At 38.2% G+C, this 23910-nt stretch overlaps 1 protein-coding gene across 1 annotated transcript in view; it reads right to left on the reverse strand.

Moving 5' to 3' along the window:
* Nucleotides 1-20388, reverse strand: part of HNMT (histamine N-methyltransferase) — a 43430-nt gene extending 23042 nt beyond the window's left edge. The window contains exons 1-2 of the mRNA XM_052636058.1: nt 20252-20388; nt 9041-9093 (exon numbers count right to left, since the gene is read on the reverse strand). Of these exons, the coding sequence (XP_052492018.1) occupies nt 9041-9093; nt 20252-20388 (190 nt within the window). The remainder of the gene's footprint in view (nt 1-9040; nt 9094-20251) is intronic.
* Between the last annotated feature and the right edge of the window lie 3522 nt (nt 20389-23910).

A 23910-nucleotide genomic window follows, 5' to 3' on the forward strand; every position in this document is an offset into this window, starting at 1 on the left:
CATAAACATACATCTGGTCCCTAAATGATGGTCTGGAGTCTTGAGAACGGGTCAAGGGATGGCAACACAATGTCTGGGGAAACTGAGAAACTGGGAACCAAAAGAAAGCCACAAAAATGACAAACTAGATACTGCGACATTTAAACTGACTGGTCAGAAATCACATGCATCTGGCCCCGAACCAACCAAATACAAACAGATCAATTCTAATAAAGACATGCACTACCGTTATCTGCACCTTTTGGGGTGCTTCACCCCTTCTCAGTGTCTGTGCTCAGAGTTTTGCCTCTCTATCCTTTAAAATTAACTTTGCCTGTATGTTTACAAATTTTTAGAATTCATTCTTCAGCTCCAGGTCCATGAACAGAACTTGGTTTCCCATTTCAATAGGGAAAGGGTGGAGTCCAGACAACTTTTCATTTCCTGAATTTCAAGGATATACTTAATAAGATAGCAGAGGAATGTTGCCTTTTTGCTTAAAATCCAAGGTCATTGGATTAAAAAGGGGAAAAAAAAAAGGAAAAGTTAGAGGCTATAAAGAGACAAAATTGGACTCAAATTTAGTATTCAATGGAAATATGCAAATTTGTTAATATCTCTGCCCTTTACATATCTCTAAATTAGGGATAATATGGTCTATGCTGCAGGTCATTGTAAATGTTAAAGGCATTATATGGATATAATTTACCACAGTTCATGATATATAGTAATAATTCAATAAGTTGAAGCTACCGTATATTAATTCAACAAATACTTTTAAGCACCTACTAAATGCTAGGTTCTAATCACTGGAGATACAGCAATGAATAAAACAGACCAAAACATTCAACCTTTACGGATGGTGATAAGTCCTAAAACCAAGGGAAAAAAGAGCCAGGGGAAGCCATGATGGGAGAGTTCGTGATTTTCAATTGTGTGGTCATGTAAGCTTCCTGGGAAAGGTGATATTGAAGAGAAGTCTCAAGGAGGCTGGGAAAGAAGGAAATGAAGATGTGCCTTTATAAATGGGCAGCTCCATAATAAAAAGACAGTTTGAAAGAGCACTCATCATGTATTTATGATGGCTTGTCTTTCTGACTGAGCTATATTAAATGAAACACAAAGCCCAGCTGGAGAACCCTGAGGCTATGCCCCAAATAAAAACATCCTCCAGGTCAAGAAAATGGAGGATTAAAGGCTAGTCACAGTATCTCCAGCCATTTGATTTCCATCTACTCTAGCTTCATTTCTCACATCAAAATATATATGAGTTCTTTAGATAATCAGCAGGAAAAAATTTATTCTATTACATGTTGCATTAAGATTACGATCTTCCTTGTTCCCTCTACCAGAATATCAGGCACACACACACACAAAATTGTCTCTAGGGAGAAAAATTGCCCAGATAACTCTCTGCTTAGTGATGAAAAATAATTTCAGCTATGAGTTTGCAACCAGAGCAAAATCAGACTTGATTTTGAGCTGCAGTGCAAAAGATAAAACATTACTGATGAGATCCCTTTTCTTGTCTTTTTCTTTTCCCTCTCCCTTTCTGTGTCTCTCTCTCTTGCGCCCCTCACCCCCTGCAACTCTCTCCCTCCCCCATACTCTCTCTCTCTCTTTTCTCCACCCACCTCTACACTGGGAACCTCAGTATGGAGGCAGTTCTGTTGGTATGGAAAGATGAGAGTAGAATATTAAGATAGCCGGAGAGTCTCAGGAAGGGGATTATAAATATAAATTCTGAGTGGAAAAGGGCATTGCCATTTGCTTTCGTGTCTTCTGGCTGTTGGCCCAGGAAGAATACCGCCTGAATGCTTTGCAACTGCAGAAGAAAACCCTTACTACCAAAATATTCTCTGAGACACAAACTTAAAGAAAATGTCCCAAAGGGTTCTGAACATTGAGGTGTAGTGATATTCAACAAACAACTCAAAAAAAGACTAAATTTTGCCTTACCTTTCAATTTACATTTTTTAAATACAAAGATATTTGCTACTTCAGTACATTACATAGAAAGGTAAACTCTATACTTACAATATTGTGATGTTTAAAAGGTATATAGTTAGTTACACTTAGTTTTAAACTTTTTGCTATTATGAGGCATCTGACAATGAACCATGAATTACTATGCAAAGTCTTTTTTGCATATTCATACCAAGAATTAATGGTTAAAATGAGAACCTTGATCTTTGGTGATATTAAAACAAAACCCAAAACAACAGGTCTCAGATGCCAGCTCTTTCAAAGGATACAGGCTGAAGAACTATAGCAGATTCTCAGAAGACCCCTGGGCAGGCAAGACCAGTCCCATTGCTGGGTACCTTAGAGGTCGGGGGGTGAGATACATAGAATGGGGAGGATGTACAGACTCTGCAAGGAGGGACTGAAGAGCAGCAGAGGCCTTGTTGGGACCGCAGGGATTGGCTGTTTATGAAGTATGTCAGTATTGTAACAACCTTGTCACAAGCTCCTTGTGCATTAGATGAATACTAGAACTGTTCTACTGTTCTTGATACATAATGCCATGCTACTTTCAGGAAAATTTCATTTCATTTCCTATACTTAGCTTTTGTACATGAAAGCTTTCATGCCACTGTAACCTCATTATGGCATATTTGCTTTTTAAATCTTGTCAACTTGTTCTCAGCAAAAATTTTATTCAAAATAGGTTTCTTATATTTTGTATGTCAGTAGCTTACTTATCCAATATTTTTCACCATTTCTATCAGTTTGCTATTGTTAATAGAGACAAAGCCTCGAAGACCCTGGGTTTTGACCCCCAATCTCTAGGACTGCTCCCCCCAACCTCCTTGTGGCATATAAGATTAGGATGGAAATGAGAGTGGAAATAGACAACCTATACCAGGGTTATATGACTGTGTGTGTTAAATCACAAAATTTTATTCACTAGTTTATGTCAGGTAGAAGCACATTCACCAACTAAGAGAATGCATCCTAAACTGGCATAAGAACTGGGCAGACACAAATCTGTCCCTCAGCAAAATTACAGATAGCCACATGCCATGAACTTTCTAAGTACATTGTAAATAGCCAACCTGTAAATGAAAAACATTAAAATGCTGGCAGAAAGAAATGCGGATCTACCATATTGCTTTCTTCCTATTTCACCTGTATCAGGCCATTACTACATTCTTATTGTGCATTCTTATTAATTGTAAGGCTGCACGACTGAGTTTATTTGCTTTTCTAAGTGTACAGTCATTTAATCTGCAGATAATGATACTTTTGTCTTCACTCTGCTCATTAAACCCTGTTTTCCTGCTTCAGGCCTTATTGAATTAGCCAAAACAATCTTGTTTACTTTGGTTTTAATGACAGTGGTGCCAATATTGTAGTATTATGCTCATGCCTCTCAATTCTGTAGTATACCTGTCTTTAACAATACTTCACTCAAAGTTTTAAATACAATACAGGTAACCTATTTTGGTAAATTTACATATGGAGAATAGTTTATTTTAAAATAGCATAGTTATGAATACCTTTAAGAATACTTTACATCTAAGGCCCCAAATTATCTGAAGTAGACAGCCCTACATCCTACAGGTTAATGATTAACTAGAACCCAAGTCCATATCCTTCTGGTTGTGAAGGAAATGCTGTACATAAGTGAACCAGTTTTACTCAGGTCAAGTTATAAAGCAGTTCAAATCCAGACTGAAAATAATCTGCATGTCTAGAAGTTCTATTTGAATTTCACTTCTTTAGTATAACCAAAAGTGGTGCCACACCACTCTTTCTAGAAGGTTACTCATAAGATCATAGGTTTACTGGACTGAAAGCACCTTTAGTAGCCCAACTACCCAACATGTCAGTGCCTGAGTCCCTTGAATAGCATATGTGAAAAGTATTTTTCCAGCCTAAGCTAATACTCCTAACATGACAGGTAGCTCTTTACGTCCAAAGATAACGTGCTTTCAGAAGTGAAAGCACATATCTTGATCATTTATAAACTCTAATACTGAACAACAACAAAAAACTTTCTCTTTCAACCACTGGCTCTTTAGGGCCAAATATTCTGTGGTTTGCTTAATAGGAAATATCTGAAGATGGCAATAAGCATATTCAAATACTTTTTTTTTTTTCCAGGCAAAAAAATCCTGCATTTCCTTGTATTTCCTCAATCATTCCTTAGTTGCTGATGTAGACTGGCGGCTTACCTGAGGACACTGGAAACATTAACCTTTGCTTTCTACCAGCTTCTGCTTCTAAACTGGATAGACCAACTTTTCCAGTTCTTGCCTTAATTACATTCATTTCAACTTCTATTCACCTCGCTTAGAAAATTAAACTTCAGGGTCACCTTAACATGTCATTTATGAAAGAAAACAAGATTAAAAATCTGATAAAATTAGATTTCCAAATAGCTGGTCCGTACTAAATACCCAGTCTCTCTTTTGCCAAGTCAATAATTAACTTTTATATCTGTTTAGTACAGTTTGTTGGACTATTGTTTTTTTAGTTGAGACCTAGGTTTTATTCTTTCTTGATTGTTCTCAGGTGTTTAGTTTGTGGAATGAGGGTGTTGATGATCTCTAAATTCTCTTCTATATTTTAATCTCTGTCTTATTGTTGATGTTTATATGTCATAGAAGAAAACCACCTAACCCCTCTCAACATGTCAGCATAATTATTATCAGAAAAATTATATAAGAGGGTCCATACCACCTGTATTTCATATGTGAGTTGCTTCAGTGGATTGAACAATTTTGTATAAATGTAAACACTATTATATAAGGTATGACAGCTGATTTGGTACATAATAGGTTAATAAAAAGAAGTAGAAACCTGGATACAATGAGATTATTTAAGTTATAGTCCTGTTTAAACCTAATAAAATTTTCTGGCATTTGAACATAAGAATTGAACAATGAAACAGATAAAATGATTCTCCTTTTAGCAGAGCCCAGAGCAAGAACACATTGCCCATTACTGCTTTCTGGAACATTTTTCCAGGCATAAGTGTGTGCACTGCAAATTAATAGCACTCTCCCTTACCAAAAAGAATATGGGTTTCTTTTTCTCTATGTACCATCAAACATAAAGACAATACTCATTAAAAGTTGAATAATAGCTCCATTGGGTAGTTTAATTTTAGGAAGCATCAATGTTGACAATGGACCAAAAAGCATATTCTGTAAGGTTTAGAATACAATGTGGTTCCTCTCAATATCTAAAAACAGTTGCTGAAATCAGCACGACACAAATGCTCTGATACCTCAAATAAAGCATTCCCACTGTGCACTTTATTTCATTAAAGCACTCAAACTCATGCACATATACAACTTTACACTTCCTTATTTTGCCTCTGGGCTTCCCTCATAGCTCAATTAGTAAGAATATGCCTGCAAGGCGGGAGACCCAGGTTCTATTCCGGGGTCGGGAAGATCCCCTTGAGCAGAAAATGGCAGCCCACTCTAGTCTTCTTGCCTGGAGAATCCCATGGACAGAGGAGCCTGGCAGGCTACAGTCCATGGGGTCTCCAGAGTCAGGCACGACTTAGTGACTAAACCACTACCCCCATTTGGCCTCTGTAAAAACTCCATGGTCTGTATTTCTGTACATGATTTTTTTCTCCTGATTTCCTCTTTTTGAATACCCATAGTATTTATTTCAAACATTCTCCTAACAGTAAACATGTAATCTATGAATAATAACGTTGCTTATTAACTGTATTTGATTGATGTGGTAGATCAGTTATGGGTAACACCGAAAAATTTTTCACCAATTTCCTTTCTTTTGAACTGCACAGAGCCTTAATAATTGGTTGGTTTCTGAACTGAATTGCCAAATACCTTTTTCAAAATTCTTACATTCTTCCTCAGATTATGAAATCCCTCTCCACCCAAATACCAATCGAGTTAGTGGTAAAGAACTTGCTTGCCAATGCAGAAGATGTAAGAGACGTGAATTTAATCCGAGTCAGGAAGATCCCATGCAGAAGGGCATGGCAACCCAATCCAGCATTCTTGCCTGGAGAATCCTATGGATAGAGGAGCCTGGTGGGCTACAGTCCATAGGGTCACAAAGAATCAGACACAACTGAAGCAACTCAGCAACAACAACAACAAATAGAAGAGACAGAAGACAGAAAGGGTGCATAGCACCCCTACTCATGGTTCTGAGAAGAAAATCAAATAGGTCCCCAAAGAGCATGAACATTAAGTAATATAAATGCCGGAATCTGATTTAGGAAAGTTTTTAGTTTGTTTCTTTCGGTAGATTTTTTTTCATTGTGATGGTAAGAAGTGGTAGCACCATTGTGAATGCAGAGAGAATATTTCCATTAAATATATGGAGAATATGATCTAGAGGTGCCTAGGCATCCAGGAAGAAAACATCTAGGAAGTGAAAACAGAGAGGCTCATAAGCTAAGACTGGAGCAGAACCCTGTAAGATGCATTAGAGCAGAACACAAGGTATAAGGCAGGGCCAATGACCTTATCTACTGGGGATTGGAGTTCAGCAGTGAGTTTTTAAGGATACTTAGCCACAGGATAATGCAAAATCTCAGGAACACTGTAGATCGTGAAACATGCAGGGAGACCATTTCTCTAAGGCAAGGACAGAAAGTTCCTCACTATATAATAAAGTGTGTTTCTTCTGCACACCCAGTACTTGCATTTAGTCAATGACAAACTATTAGATAAGTATCTCCCAGTTGGTATATAAACACTCAAACTAACTGAGTGGGGTGTCCTTTCCCTTTAAACACCTTTCTGCTCTTTCATGCCAAGGGCTTTTAGACCTAGGGATTTTAAGTGTGTTACTTTTGATTTCATATCTTACTTGAGCAGTGAGAGCTAAGTATTTACAGCTTGAATTTCTCTTGCAGTTCTTATGTTTTTGATCAGTGTCTTATGAAGAGTGACCTTAACGGGCACCCATATTCCCCTCAAGGCAGAGCTTGTTATTAATACAATGTTAAGGTTCAGTCAGAAGAACACCAAGCATTACTCCCTCTGTTCTGAAAAGTTCTCTATATTAGCCCCTATTTGCACCTTTATGTAAGGAATCACTGTGTAGGGCAAATGTTCCTTTCTCTAGATAGCTTATAAGCATCTGGATAAATTTACATTAGAAATTCAATTAACTTTATATTAAAAGGTCAATTAACTTGGCCATGGTAGAGACTGTTTTTAATTACTTTTCCTTGTAGGGCTTCTCTTCTTGTCCAAGCACAAGTGACACTATCAAATGATAAGTCTCATTGCCTGTGGTGGCCTTAAATTCATATGCAAAACACACTGGAAATGACTGTCTTGGTTAAATGAATTAATAGGACACTCTTTGAGCAATTCATCAATCTTATAATCCTTAGGACATAAAATATCACAAGCAATAATAGAGTATTTTAGCTTAAACACAATGTATTAGATCATTCATGACAGTATCTTTCATTACCTGTCCTTGTTGGTTTCTGTTTTCTTGCTGAAAGATGATAATAAAGTAAAACTACTTTAACAGTCAGTCCTTATTACATTATATCACAGTGTATTTTATGAAAAATGAGCACTAGATGACATAAAAAACTATCCTATTCCATTGGAGGGCTCTTGGTTATCTTTGTGTTAAGATGTGTTGTGTTGCCATAACTGAACTCACTCATGTAGGATTAGAACAATTACACTTAAGAGACTCAAGAAACCACTATTTAACACTGTGTGACAGGTGGTAATGCAGTGTTCACTTGTTACCAAGTGGTAACTAACCATCACTCCATGATTGTTTTAAAATAAAACAATAATAAGGATCTCAACACATACATAATATATATGACTCTATATTATTATATATGAATACATTATATAACATAAATAATATGACTATATATTATGTTAATATATATTATTATATATACTATATGTGTTATCATTATATTAACTCAGACTTTCAGATGACTAGCAATTTAAATCAAACACTACTCAGGAGTTTGATATGTGGCAAAGTCTGGAGATAAATTTTCTTATTTTGTAGAAAGGACCTACCTGCACCCTATAAAAGCAGTTTATAAACTTATCTGTATAAATCTCACTACAACCTATGAGACATAATTCGTTGCCCCCATTTTACTGATGGGCAAACTGAAGCTTATGTTTTAGCCAGGTGCACACAGTTCATTAGTGGCAGAGTTAGAAACTACACCCTCATTAATCTGCCTATCCAGACCTCCCATTTCCCCTTGGATAAAAGCACTGGTTCTAAGTAGTGAGACATGAACTGCTTATGAAAGGGAGTTGCGGAGTGTGCTGAATGCTTAGAGGGCAGCTGTGAACCTGAGTCAGAGGAAAGGAATGGCTTAGGCCACGGCAACTCAAAGAGTGGGGCCACAAGAGGGTAAATTCACTATGTCATGAAGCATACTTTTCTCCATAGTGATGCTTTCTCAATGAAAGGAGCTGTGTATTGATTTACATTCTAGGGCATGCTTGTCTCCTCATGCACCAGCAACAGTTCGCAAACCACTAACCCATCTATGGATCTTGTTTAAGTGGCACAAACTTAAGGAATATCTTTTGAAATTTTCCTTTACTATGAACAGTTAAATCATCTGGTTCAATGTCATCTTCAAAATTATTCTATGTTTTTCCATGCTTTTTATATGTTTGAAAAAATAAAATCATACTTATCCATATTACAGATAATAATGAAATCTGATGTCCTAGACCCCATAAATATATGGGGACATTAATCTTAGTTGAAGTGATATGGCACTCACTAGTTTTAATAAACTAATCTCTTCCAAAAGCAAAGGAAAATGGCTTTTCTAAAGAACAAACAAAATTGCCATCAAGCAGCATGACGTCTGGTGGTTTAGTCGCTAAGTCATGTCTGACTCTTGCGAACCCATGGACTGTAACCAGCTACCCAGGCAAGAATACTGGAGTGGGTTGCCGTTTACTTCTCCAGGGGATCTTCCCAACCCAGGAATCGAACTCAGGTCTCCTGCATTTGCAGGCAGATTCTTTACCGACTAAGCTATGAGGGAAGTTCATGATGTCTGGAGTGAAATACAAATTTTAAAATGCATTGTTCATACCTGCACCACCGCCAATGCTTAGAATCTTAATTTCAGATTTTGTGTCTCCAATCCTGAAAAAAAAATTATATAGTTTAAGAAAAATGTGCCAGGAAGTTTATAAAATCTGATTATCAAGTCTAGTTGAAGAGAACAGATGAAAATTACAGTGAACAAAAATTAGGCCAATATGAAAGGTGTTGATCATTTCAATGACTATATTGCTGTCTTTACAGATCTTTGGAAGTAAAGATTCCACTCATTAACAGTCTCTTTTTTTTTTTAAATTTATTTATTTATATATATATTTTTTTAATTTTAAAATCTTTAATTCTTACATGTGTTCCCAAACATGAACCCCCCTCCCACCTCCCTCCCCATAACATCTCTCTGGGTCATCCTCATCCACCAGCCCCAAGCATGCTGTATCCTGCGTCAGACATAGACTGGCGATTCAATTCTTACATGATAGTATACATGATAGAATGCCATTCTCCCAAATCATCCCACCCTCTCCCTCTCCCTCTGAGTCCAAAAGTCCGTTATACACAGCTGTGTCTTTTTTCCTGTCTTGCATACAGGGTCGTCATTGCCATCTTTCTAAATTCCATATATATGTGTTAGTATACTGTATTGGTGTTTTTCTTTCTGGCTTACTTCACTCTCTATAATCGGCTCCAGTTTCATCCATCACATCAGAACTGAATCAAATGAATTCTTTTTAACAGCTGAGTAATACTCCATTGTGTATATGTACCACCGCTTTCTTATCCATTCATCTGCTGATGGACATCTAGGTTGTTTCCATGTCCTGGCTATTATAAACAGTGCTGCGATGAACATTGGGGTACATGTGTCTCTTTCAATTCTGGTTTCCTCGGTGTGTATGCCCAGCAGTGGGATTGCTGGGTCATAAGGTAGTTCTATTTGCAATTTTTTAAGGAATCTCCACACTGTTCTCCATAGTGGCTGTACTAGTTTGCATTCCCACCAACAGTGTAGGAGGGTTCCCTTTTCTCCACACCCTCTCCAGCATTTATTGCTTGCAGATTTTTGGATCGCAGCCATTCTGACTGGTGTGAAGTGGTACCTCATTGTGGTTTTGATTTGCATTTCTCTAATAATGAGTGATGTTGAGCATCTTTTCATGTGTTTGTTAGCCATCCGTATGTCTTCTTTGGAGAAATGTCTATTTAGTTCTTTGGCCCATTTTTTGATTGGGTCGTTTATTTTTCTGGAATTGAGCTGCATAAGTTGCTTGTATATTTTTGAGATTAGTTGTTTGTCAGTTGCTTCATTTGCTATTATTTTCTCCCATTCAGAAGGCTGTCTTTTCACCTTGCTTATATTCTCCTTTGTTGTGCAGAAGCTTTTGATTTTAATTAGATCCCATTTATTTATTTTTGCTTTTATTTCCAGAATTCTGGGAGGTGGATCATAGAGGATCCTGCTGTGATTTATGTCGGAGAGTGTTTTGCCTATGTTCTCCTCTAGGAGTTTTATAGTTTCTGGTCTTACATTTAGATCTTTAATCCATTTTGAGTTTATTTTTGTGTGTGGTGTTAGAAAGTGATCTAGGAATATATCTACCCAAAGAAACTAAAGACCTATATATAGAAAACTATAAAACACTGATGAAAGAAATCAAAGAGGACACTAATAGATGGAGAAATATACCATGTTCATGGATCGGAAGAATCAATATAGTGAAAATGAGTATACTACCCAAAGCAATTTACAAATTCAATGCAATCCCTATCAAGCTACCAGCCATATTTTTCACAGAACTAGAACAAATAATTTCAAGATTTGTATGGAAATACAAAAAACCTCGAATTGCCAAAGCAATCTTGAGTAAGAAGAATGGAACTGGAGGAATCAACTTGTCTGACTTCAGGCTCTACTACAAAGCCACAGTCATCAAAACAGTATGGTACTGGCACAAAGACAGAAATATAGATCAATGGAACAAAATAGAAAGCCCAGAGATAAATCCACACACCTATGGACACCTTATCTTTGACAAAGGAGGCAAGAATATACAATGGAGTAAAGACAATCTCTTTAACAAGTGGTGCTGGGAAAACTGGTCAACCACTTGTAAAAGAATGAAACTAGATCATTAACAGTCTTAAACTGGGAGACTTTTAGAAATAGCACTATAGACATCTCAGAGGTAGGAAATAACATTTGTTTAAGGACTGTTCAGAGAATAAAAGCAGAAAAAGTGACCTTTGAGTCTGGTCATTATAATAAGCCATTCATTGTAAATGGGCTTCCCTCGTGGCTCAAATGATAAAGACTCCACCTGCAATGCAAGAGACCTAGGTTCAATCCCTGGGTTGGGAAGATCTCCTGGAGAAGCAAATGGCTACCCACTCCAATATTCTTGCCTGGAGAACTCCATGGACAGAGGAGCCGGGTGATCTACCATCCATAGGGTCTCAAAGAGTTAGACATGACTAAGTGACACACACTTCTTTCATTGTAGATGGGAGAAAAGCTAAGGTGATTCATACTATCTCTATGATAGTTGCCTTCTTTCCTTCCTCTTGCTAACTTCCTTTCAATAAACAGATGTTAACTAAACATTTATTATGTGCCTGTCCTAGGCACTGATATATAAACATGAGTAAAATACTACTTTTCTCTCAAGTTGAATTTTGAGATAATAAAAGCCAAGTTTATGACTCTGTATAGGAATAGAGTAGACTTGATGGATTGGGATGTGATAGTAGGACTTTCTTTAGACTGATGTAAATTTTTTTTTTTTTTTAAATAATGGGTCAGAAAAAAGTAGGAGATGCACAGTGACTGCCACATGTTTCCAGTGTGGATGACCAGGTATTGAAAAAGAAGCTGGGGGATGTAATTTTATGACATTTATGTGTTTTGTCAGTTTTTTGTTTGTTTTGTGTTTTTAGGGTTTTGATAAATCTGAATTCAGCAGATATTTGAATATGCAATACAGAAGTTGGGTAGAAGAGAGATTTGGATCAATGATGTATTCTGGAGAATTATCATAGAGCAATAGTCAAAACTAAGAGAACAGAGTCTATCTCACAAGAATATTGCAAAGAGAATAATAGTGGTATCATGACACAGTACCAGGCTTTAAAAGTAATGGGATAATGGGGGAACACACAAAGAAGACACAGAGGGAAACAGGAAAGCTCAGAGAGGTGATCGGAGAATTAGAGAAGGAAAAAAGCCAATGATGGTGTCAGAGGCATAACAGTGTACAACTAAATAATAAAAAAGAAGACAACTCTTCATTGAATTTGGCAATATGAATATCTGATAACAGCAGCTTTAAAGGAAGTTGAGAGCTGGAGTCAGATGGCAGTGGGATTAAAAGTGAAATTGGTAAAGAGAAAGAAGATATAGAGATTTTTGAAAAAGGATGAAAGAGTGAAAAGGAAAAAGAGGAGACTGGAGGGGGAACGTGAACTGAAAGAATGGTGCTTGTTTGTGTTTTAGGATGCTAAACAAGCTAGGTTTTTGGCTAAAGTCCGGAGCCTACCAGAGAGACAGGAAGAACACAGATTCAACCAGGGTTCTTAAAAATACTAGAAAGCATAGAGTCAAGAACATCTGTGAATGAGTTGCCTTCCTCAGTTGCCTCTAATTATCTTCCAACTCATGATCACAAGTCTTAATATACCCATCCCTGTCTGTGCACTTGATTAATTCTTGAAGATGCTTCTATCTGTGGATAGAATAGTGAGGTTACAGAGCAGAGCACCTAGGCACATAGGTTGAAATCGTAGCTTACTAATATGTTACCTTGAATGAATTATTCTCTGTACCTTTATTACTAAGAAATAGTATAATAATACCTCCTACCATATAGGGTTATAATTATAGTATCTGCTTTTTGAAAGAGTTGTGAGGATTAAGTGATATAATTTATGTGAATCCTTTAGAAATGTGTCTGCACATGACAAGTACCCAACTTATTATTGTTCTAAGCACAGCTACGTAATTTACATGAATCGTTTTTCTGAATTTTTATTATTGAAATACAGTTGATTTACAACATTGTGTTAATTACCATTATAGAGCAAAGTGATTCAATTATACATTGATACATGCATTCTTTTTTATATTCTTTTCCATTACTGTTTATCACAGAATATCAAATATAGTTCTCTGCATTATATGACCGTGTAGTTTATGAATTCTGTATATAAAAGCTTTCATCTGCTAACCCCAACCTTCTGCTCCACCCCTCCCCAAATCCCTTCCCCCTTGGCAACCACAGTCTGTTCTCTATGGCCAGGATTCTGTTTCTGTTTCATAGATAGATTCACTTGTGCCATTTTTTAAATGCCACATATAAGAGATCTCATATGGTATTTGTCTTTCTCTTTCTGATTCACTTCACTTATAATCTCTAGTTGTATCCATGTTACTACAAATGGCATTGTTTGGTTCATTTTTATGGCTGAGTAGTATTCCATTGTGTGTATACACCACATCTTCTTTAGTCATTCATCTGTTGATGGACATTTAGGTTGTTTCCATGTCTTGGCTATTGTGACAAGGGCTTCTCTGAACATAGAAGTGCACATATCATTTCGAATTGTGGTTTTGTCTGGATATATGCCCAGGGGTGGGATTGCTGGAATTATATGGTAATTCTGTTTCTAGCTTTCTGAGGAACTTCCACACTATTTTCTATAGTGGGGGCACAAGCCTACATTCCTACCAACAGTGTGGCAGGATTTTCTTTTCTCCACATCTTCTCCAGCAATTGTAATTTGTTGACTTTTTAGTGATGGCCATTCTGATCAGTGTGAAGTGGAACGTTATTTTAGTTTTGATTTGTACGTCTCTAAGAATTAGTAATGTTGGGCATTATAACTTGCGCCTATTGGCCATCTCTTGTGGGGTCACTGCTCCTTTCTCCTGGGTCCTAGTGCACACAAGGTTCTGTTTGTGCCCTTGCAGAGTCTGTTTCCCCACTCCTATGTAAGTTCTAGTGGCTCTATGATGGGTTAATGGTGACCTCCTCCAATAGGGCTTATGCCAAACCCAGGTCTACTGACCCAAAGCCCCTGCCCCTACAGCAGTCCTCTGCTGACCCATACCACCTCAGAAGACACCCAAAGTTCTGTCTCAGTCTTCGTGGGGAAATCTGTATGCAGGTCAAGAAGCAACAGTTAGAACTGGACATGGAACTACAGACTGGTTCCAAATTGGGAAAGGAGTATGTCAAGGCTATATATTGTCACCCGGCTTATTTGACTTCTAGGCAGAGTACATCATGAGCAATGTTGGACTGGATGAAGCACAAGCTGGAATCAAGATTGCTGGGAGAAATATCAATAACCTCAGATATGCAGATGATACCACTGTTATGGCAGAAAATGAAGAACCAAAGAGCCTCTTGATGGAAGTAAAAGAGGAGAGTGAAAAAGTTGGCTTAAAATTCAGCATTCAGAAAACTAAAGTCATGGCATCTGATCCCATCACTTCATGGCAAATAGATGGGGAAACAATGGAAACAGTGACAGACTTTATATTTTGGGGCTCCAAAATCACTGCAAATGGTGACTGCAGCCATGAAATTAAAAGACGCTTGCTCCTTGGAAGAAAAGCTATGACAAACCTGGACAGCTTATTAAAAAGCAGAGACATAACTTTGCCAACAAGGTCCATCTAGTCAAAGCTATGGTTTTTCCAGCAGTTATATATGGATATGAGAGTTGGACTATAAAGAAAGCTGAGCACTGAAGAATTGATGCTTTTGAACTGTGGTGTTGGAGAAGACTCTTGAGAGTCCCTTGGACTGCAAGGAGATCCAACCAGTCCATCCTAAAGGAAATCAATCCTGGATATTCATTGGAAGGATTGATGCTGAAGCTGAAACTCCAACACTGGCCACCTGATGCGAAGAACTGAGTTATCTGAAAAGACCCTGATGCTGGGAAAGATTGAAGGTGGGAGGAGAGGGGGATCACAGAGGATGAGATGGCTGGATGGCATCACTGACTCAATGGACATGAGTTTGAGTAAACCTTGGGAGTTGGTGATGGACAGGGAGGCCTGGCATGCTGCAATCCATGGGGTTCCAAAGATTCAGACATGACTGAGCAACTGAACTGAACTGAACTGAACTGATTGGCCATCTCTAGTAACTCAGAAGGTTAAGACTCTGCCTGCAGTGTGGGAGACCAGGTTCGATCCCTGGGTTGGAGGATCCTCTGGAAAAGGAAATGGCAACCCACTTCAGTTTTCTTGCCTGGAGAATCCCATAGATAGAGGAGCCTAGTGGGCTACAGTGCATGGGGGTGCAAAGAATCAGACAAGACTGAGCAACTAACACTTTAACACTTTTCATCGGCCATCTGTAATGAATTAACCCTTTGAATTCTTACAACACCTCTGTGAGTTAGACAATACTGTTATTCCATTTCATATAGTATGATGATACCTAAGAATTATTGAAAAGTTGCTATTTTCCAGGCAAGGGTCTAAATGCATTACATGTGACAACAATCAGTTCAGTTCAGTTCAGTCACTCAGTCGTGTCCGACTCTTTGCAACCCCATGAATCGCAGCACCCCAGGCCTCCCTGTCCATCACCAACTCCTGGAGTTCACTCAAACTCATGTCCATCGAGTCAGTGATGCCATCCAGCCATCTCATGCCCTGTCGTCCCCTTCTCCTCCTGCCCCTAGTCCCTCCCAGCATCAGAGTCTTTTCCAATGAGTCAACTCTTCCCATGAGGTGGCCAAAGTACTGGAGCTTCAGCTTTAGCATCAGTCCTTCCAAAGAAATCTCAGGGCTGATCTCCTTCAGAATGGACTGATTGGGTCTCCTTGCAGTCCAAGAGACTCTCAAGAGTCTTCTCCAACACCACAGTTCAAAAGCATCAATTCTTCAGCACTCAGCTTTCTTCACAGTCCAACTCTCACATCCATACACGACTACTGGAAAAACCATAGCCTTGACTAGATGGACATTTGTTGGCAAAGTAATGTCTCTGCTTTTCAACATGCTATCTAGGTTGGTCATACTTTCCTTCCAAGGAGTAAGCATCTTTTAATTTCATGGCTGCAGTCACCATCTGCAGTGATTTTGGAGCCCCCCAGAATAAAGTCTGACACTGTTTCCCCATCTATTTCCCATGAAGTGATGCGACCAGATGCCATGATCTTCGTTTTCTGAATGTTGAGCTTTAAGCCAGCTTTTTTACTCTCCACTTTCACTTTCATCAAGAGGCTTTTTAGTTCCTCTTCACTTTCTGCCATAAGGGTGGTGTCATCTGCATATCTGAGGTTATTGATATTTCTCCCAGCAATCTTGATTCCAGCTTGTGCTTCTTCCAGCCCAGCATTTCTTATGATGTACTCATGATGACAACAATAAGCTACTATTTATAGCTATATACTATAGCCCTCCCCACTCTGCTCTCTACCCCCAGACAGGTGATTGAATAATTCTTCCCTGAGGAAATAACCCATCTCACCAATAAACTTATCTATATTGGTACCTGAGAATCCTCCATCAAGAGCTAAGTCCACATCTAATTACTACAACAAGTCAGCTGCTCAACATACTATTTCAGTACATACACAAAGAGGATTGGAACCAATTTTTAGTGCATCATTATTTAACTGGATGGACAACCAAGGCCTATCAGGTAGTTGGGGAGCTCCCCTAACATGGTGGTGGTGGTGGTTTAGTCATTAAGTCATGTCCAACTCATTACAACCCCATGGACTATTACCTGCAAGACTCCTCTGTCCATGGGATTTCCCAACCAAGAATACTGGAGTGAGTTGCCATTTCCTTATCCATGGGATCTTCTCAACAGAGGGGTTGAACCAGGGTCTCCTGCTTTGCAGGTGGTCTCAAGCATTGCAGACTGATCCTTTACTGACTGAGCTAACAGGAAAGCAATGACAGAGAGACCAGAAGAAACAGAAAAGGTGAATTCAGAAGAAACATGCAGAAAGCAGAAGACAATTTTATAACAGATAAAGGAAGGTAGACTATCTATGAAAGATGAACAAGATGCTATAATAAAGGAATATTCTTGGAAATTAAAAACACTATACTGAACAATAGAGGGCTGAAAGATAAAATTGGGAGCAACTGGAAACAGAAGAAAATTAGAGAATTGATTTAGGAGGTCCTCTGTTTGATGAATAAAAGTTCCAGAAAGACAAAAAAAGAGGGGAGGAATGATTAAATAATACCAAAACTTCCCTGAACTGAAGGATCTGAATCTTAATTCAAATGGCCCAGGGACTACACACAAAAATGGGTGAAAAACACCTACACCATAAATTATTATCTTAAAATTTCAGAATATTAGATATAAGAGAAGATCCTAAAAAAGAACCAAAAATAAAACACAGTAGCAAAAGGTCACAAGCTAAAGATGAAGAATTTGAATGGCATTAGGTTTCTCAGTAGTAACTTTAGTGGCTATGGCGGTGGTTTAGTCGCTAAATCGTGTCTGATTCTTGCAATCCCATGGACTGTAGCCTGCCAGGCTCCTTTGTCCATGGGATTTTCCAGGCTAGAATACTGAAGTGGATTGCCATTTCTTTTTCCAGAGGATCTTCCCAACCCAGGAATCAAAACTGGTCTCCTGCATTGCAGGCAGATTCTTTACCAACTAAGCTATGAGGGAAGCCCTCTAGTGGTTATAAGACCATGGAAAAATATCTTTAAATTTCTGGTATAAAATCATTTTCAGTGCAGAGTTTTATACCCTAACTATCTAACTCTAACAAAGATGAGCAGAGAGAAGGTATTTTTAAACATACAAAGCCTTAAAAAATTTACTTCCCATGCACTCTTTCTTAGAAAGCCCTTAAAGGATTAGCATGGGGTTAAAAGATTAAAGAAACCAAGAAAAACACAGCATAGAATCCAGAATTAGAGAATTTAGTACTGGAGAGAGGAGAAGAGAATTTCTATAAGGTGAATAAATTCCCTTATCAGGCCAAAAGCAAATCAAGCCAAACTGGAAAAAAAAGAACAGAAAGGTCCAGAAACAATGTTCCCATGAGGAAAAATTAACAGATTACTTGATCTGTTGGAATATGTTGAGAGATTAATATTTCTGTTTGGGGTATAAATAGTGAGAGGTACATAGAAAACTAAGAATATAAACTAAAATAAATAGGTAACTAGGAAAAACAAAAAGTTATACATGAAATGTAATGATAGTATAAATGCATTGTTCAGTAATGAGTAATATGTACAGACAAAATGATATGATATAAACTAATAAAAATTTAGACATATGTAAGGTATATATGCATGTATAAATACACACACATATATATACATGCTATATATGTACATATATATATTGTATTGACATGGTGGGGAGAGAGATGTGCATGTTTATTTAGCACTTTTAATACATCAAAATTAAGGAAGAGAATAATATGTTATTTAGAATTAGGAAAGAAAATTCCATAAGAAATAACTAATAATTTCACAATGTTGAAAGTCATTGTCTCTATAGAGAGCATGAATCAGGAATGGGAGTGGTTAGGGCAGGAAGCCACTATTTTTGTTGTTGTTGTTACTGTAAACTTTTCAGAATCATTTGACTTTTTAAAAAATATGAGCACATCTTGCTTTAATAAAATTGAAAAATTAAGCAGACATGTTGCCTATTGATAACTGATAAACAACTTTAAGTAGCAGTTTTGAAAGTCCTTTAGCTAAATTTCATTTCATATCACCTTCAGAAGAAAATTACTTTAAAATGATTCAGATGATTTCTAATTGGATATTACCACTATAAGGCAAACTTAGTTAAGGATCTGCATAACCACAGACTAGAACACAGATGCTTAGTACTGCAAAAGAACTCAGAAATCAACTCATTACCTTTAATTTTGGAAATGAGCAAAAAGACCCAAAGAAACTATAATTTGTTTTTGGATTAAAAATTGTTTATTTGCTGTCTGCTTTGATTTTTGCTCTATTTTCCTATTGTATGTATGCTCAGTCACTCAGTCATGTCCAACATTTTACAATTCCGTGGACTGTAGCCCACCAGGCTGCTCTGTCCATGGAATTTTTCCAGAATACTGGAGTCGGTAGCCATTTCCTCTTCTAGGGGATCTTCCCCACACAGGGATCAAACCTGTGTCTTCTGCATCTCCTGCATTGGCAGGTGGATTTTTTACCACGGCGCCACCTGAGAAGTCCTATTATCCTATTATTTTTTAAAATATAACACTCAGTTTTAAAAAAATTGAAAACTGAACCATGACAAATAAAAGATAGAAAAGGAAACAAAATTCCATATATTATACACCCAACAATGTCTTCTCTAGTCAGGCAGATTTAACTGCCCTGGTGAAAGAATTTCAGGCCTATAACAGAAAAATCCAGCAGAAAGACTAAAATATCAGTTGTTGTTGGTGGTGGTTTTTTTTTTTTTTTTTTTTTTGCTGTTGCAAATTGGATCCACAGTCATTTTTCCCAGTTTTCCATCATTATTTCCTGAAGCAGAGTCAGGTTACAGCAATCCGCCCCCAGATAGGTGATTTGATTATCTTTCCCATGTGGAATCTGTTACTCTCATAATGCTTATCAGCTCTGGCACAAATTGAACACATTAATCACCAAAAAAAAAAAAAAAAAAAAAAGCAGTCTGCCATAAGGATAAGAACTAGTGAGTTTCATTGATAATGGAAAAATGCTTTGGTAGGGCCACATTGTTAATATTAACTTGAAAGTAAAAAGACAATTTTTCTTTTGGAGAGTGGTAACTATGATAATGGATAAGGAAAATGAATTTAAAGGGGTGTTAGAAGAATTGAGAGGCATCCACTCAATCCCCAGGGGTAAACAGTATTTGGTAATTATTTGATTCTAATTCAAAGAACACTAGACTCTGGGATTTTTTGAAACATAAAATTTGGAGGAGGGCCGAAAAATCTCATCTGAAAGATTTGGATCTTATCTTTTCCCAAAGGAACGTGAATTTGTGCCTTCAAAGGGTTAAGGCTTATCTCCGAGCAGCTTGAAATCCGCACAAATCAGAGCTTTTGAATGTTTCTAATGATCGGCTAACTGAAACGCGGCAGACGGGGCGCAGGGCCGCTCGGGGACAAGCCGAGCTGCTATCAGTTCCCCTTATCCCGCAGCCCAGCCTGCCGCCGCGCATGACCCATCTATCACTGCACAGAGCGCGCCCAGGCTTGTCCCTTGCACAAAAGACGGCCTGTTTTCTGTTGCTGTTACCTTGCTATTATGCCCGGCAGCTTCTTGTCCATGAATTCCTGCATACACTGGTGCTCCGTGGAACTGCTGAGAAACCTCCGGAAAGACTCAACGTATCTGCTGTGGTCAGTAAACAAGCTCCTCATGGAAGATGCCATTTTTGGTTTTCTGAGAGACAGGGAGGGAAGGGACGTTTAACTTCCTTCTTTTCCCTTCCTAGTTCCTTCTTTCTCTCCTCACTCCCCACTGGGTTCTTTCCAGAAAAAAAAAAAAAAAAACACAAACCCTACAACAGTCTTGCTTTGAACTGAAAGTGCTGGCAAGGCTGGGTGTGCAAAAGCTGATACTAAGTCAGTATTTGCACAGGACTGTGCCCCTGAGACTTCACCTGGCCACAGTTATCTTTTTTTTTTTTTAATTTTTAAAAATATAAATTTATTTATTTTAGGCCACAGTTATCCTAAGATAACTTCTAAAAGAAGTTAAAAGTTATCTTTTCTTTTAAAAGAAAAGGAGGTGGTAACAGAGAGCAGTAAATCCACTGCTGAAACTTGCTTTACAACTCAAGTTCAGAATGTTGTAAAAGCAGACAACATTCAGATCCCTTCCTGTTTTGGCAGCAGCTGCCTCCGGTAAGTTCCCCGTGGGAAAGTGGCCACCAAAGCAGTAACCACACTGACAGAAGAAACAGGCCAGTTCAAGGCTTTCCTTCTCTTCTAGAGACAGCTGCTGAATCTGTGACAAACGATTGTCATCTGCCTCCAGGCTTTCTGTAGGAGAGTTTCCTGCCTTCACACCCCAGCACATTTAAACTTGAAACTCTGCCGCACTTCTTCAGGTGCTGGTTAGTTTGTTGTGATTCAGGAACGGAGCTTTTGGATTGGCCTTATAAAGGTCATTCAGGTTTTTCCATAAAATGTTATACCAAAACCCTAAGTGAATGTTTTGGCCAACCTCAAATTAACTGAAAGGTCTGAGAAGCCTGTTTAGGGGATGAGGGTGGAGGAGGGAATGAGGAGTATGAGAGCCCAGTCGCAGGGGAAGAAGGCGGGACAATGGAACCCTTCAATCCATTGGAAGCCTTTCCTAAGTACTTCTGAAAAAGGGATTCTAGACTTTTAGGGTTGGATGAATCTTTGGAGGCCATGTGATGTCCCCTGTGAAAAGACTCAAAGTGTTTGAGCCTTCTACCTAGGAAATGGTCTTTAAGAAGGCCACCCCTATACCAACATGGGATATTAATAATAATACGATCCAAATCACAGAGCAGTTATGAGAATTAAATTAATTCATACACCAGTCTTAGAAATGTGTCTGCCTAAACCATTCTCCTCTTCTGATTCTGTTCCAAAGCTGCCCTGTAAGCATTCAGCACACTCCTCAACCCTCTTTTATAAGCACCTCATGGTCTCACTACTTCGAGCCAGGGCTTTTATCCAAGAGGAATGGGAAGTCTGGAATGAACTGTGGGAACTTTACTGAAATATAAGCTTCAGTTTGCTCGTAGGTAAAATGGGAATGAGTTATGTTTCATAGGTTGTAGTGAGATTTATATAGATAATATTTATAAAGTCCTTTTAGCATGTTAATACAGCTTAAGGAGCAGGCTGGTCCTTTCTGCAATAATAAGACAACCAAAACACAGTTATTTTATTTATGGACACTGAAAATTGAGTTTAATATTTATTTTCCCTTGTCACCAAATATTTCTTTTCTTCAGATGTTTTTCTGATCATTTAACAATGCACAAGTTATTCTTAGCTCGTGGGCTGCACAGAATCAGGTGCTGGCCAGGATTTGATCCTTGGGCTCTGGTTGGCCTTGTGTGCTTGTGCTCAGCCACTCAGTCATGTCTGACTCTTTGTGACACCATGAACTGTACCCACCAGGCTCCTCTGTCGATGGAATTTTCCAGGCAAAAATACAGGAGTATTAGATTGTCGTTTCCTCCTCCAGGGGCTCTTCCCCACCCAGGGAATGAACCCCTGTCTCCTACATCTCCTGCATCGGTAAGCAGACCCTTAATCTAGCTCCTAGGCCTCTCTCCATATGTGTAACTGCTTAACTCCCATCTCTATGCAGCCAGCCTCACCCTCTTCATACTGACTCCCACAAGCTTTAATTCATCTATTATCATTTTCCACTCTTCTATTTAGACCTCAATCCAGATCATTCATTCATGTAATTCATCTACTGAACAAATATTTAGTAATGGTTTACTATGAGCTAGTCTGCTGAGAAAAATTAACCGTAATCTTGATCTTCCTACTGAAAACTACCTTTAACTTAAACTTCACTTGAGGCCATCACCGTCTAACTTACTGTCACATCTTCCCCAACAACCTGCTTTCCATATGTGACGCACTAAGGATTTCTTCTCCATTCTCCTTGCTTCCATGATGTTTGAGATTTCCCCCCCACCCTTTTTTTTAACCTATTGTGCTATTTTTCTTTTATATATATATTTATTTATTTATTTATTTATTTATTATAATTTGAGGTTAATTACTTTACAATATTGTATTGGTTTTGCCATACATCAACATGAATCTGCCACAGGTATACACATGTTTTCTTACTGGCTTTCTTGCAGTGGGAGTCACACAGATCCTAGCCAAGTTTATTGTCACTGCCAGATTCAGTTTTTGAAAGCTTTCAGGTTTTGAAACAGTGTTGATAAAGTCACTCCTCTCCCCCAGATATCTACTGTCCATCTCCTCACTGATCTCCAAGTCCAAGACTCATCCTGTGACCCACCCCCACCTCCACATCATTTAGATTTATGTTTCAGTTTTCTTGAGACTTGCCACTGGATCCCTGCAAACCCTGCTGCTTATCTGAATCTGTCCCTGTGTCTGCCTGCCTGGACTTCTCTTCACAAGAGATCCTCCCTGTATATAAAGTGCTGCTTCTTCTGTTGCCCCACCCATGAAAATTTTCCCCATTCTCCTTAAGCCACTTTCATGAAGCCTTCCATATTTCCCTCCAAAGGATTAGCACTCATGTACTCAATTTCTGAGCCTCTTGTAACTTTGATAGCATTTGTCTTTGTGTCGTGGTTTATTAATGTATTTGCCTCATTTCCCTGGCTGGTCCCCATGTGATTGCTAGTTCAGAGAGATAGAAATTGTGTCACAGCTACTCTGACATGTGCTGCTCACAGTAGGCTTTCAGTTATCTTAAGTGATTAAAAATGTGCTTGATCATTTTCACTCTGAAGATGCTTTCCATAATCAGAGGTTCTTGAACCTTTTTCTTGTTGGACAACACTAACTGTTATTAACACAATCAGAGTTCCATTTATTGACTGTTAATGTGCCAGGAACTATGTGAATTTTTTTCAAATTCAGTATAGGATTTTTACTTTGTAGTCCTTCTGTGAATGTTCCTACATGACAGATAAAAAAACAGATTCTGAGGGGTTGGGTCCTTTGCTCAGTGTATCTAGGGTGTTGTAGGCTAGGCGTGTAACTCCAGTCTGTCAAATCCTAAGACCAATGCTCTCACAAGTCTTTATATTCAGCCAAAATCTGCACACATTGCCTCCCTATAATTTCTACATAACACTCTTATCTCTGGTTGTTTAAACAGAATGATTCTAATTCCTTGTCCGTATAACTAACTCATTAAAAATTTTGTAATTGACTTATGGAATAGCCCTATTCCCAAAGGTGTCTCTT

This window comes from Budorcas taxicolor, chromosome 2 (assembly GCF_023091745.1).
Source record: "Budorcas taxicolor isolate Tak-1 chromosome 2, Takin1.1, whole genome shotgun sequence".
NCBI classification, from domain to species: Eukaryota; Metazoa; Chordata; class Mammalia; order Artiodactyla; family Bovidae; genus Budorcas; species Budorcas taxicolor.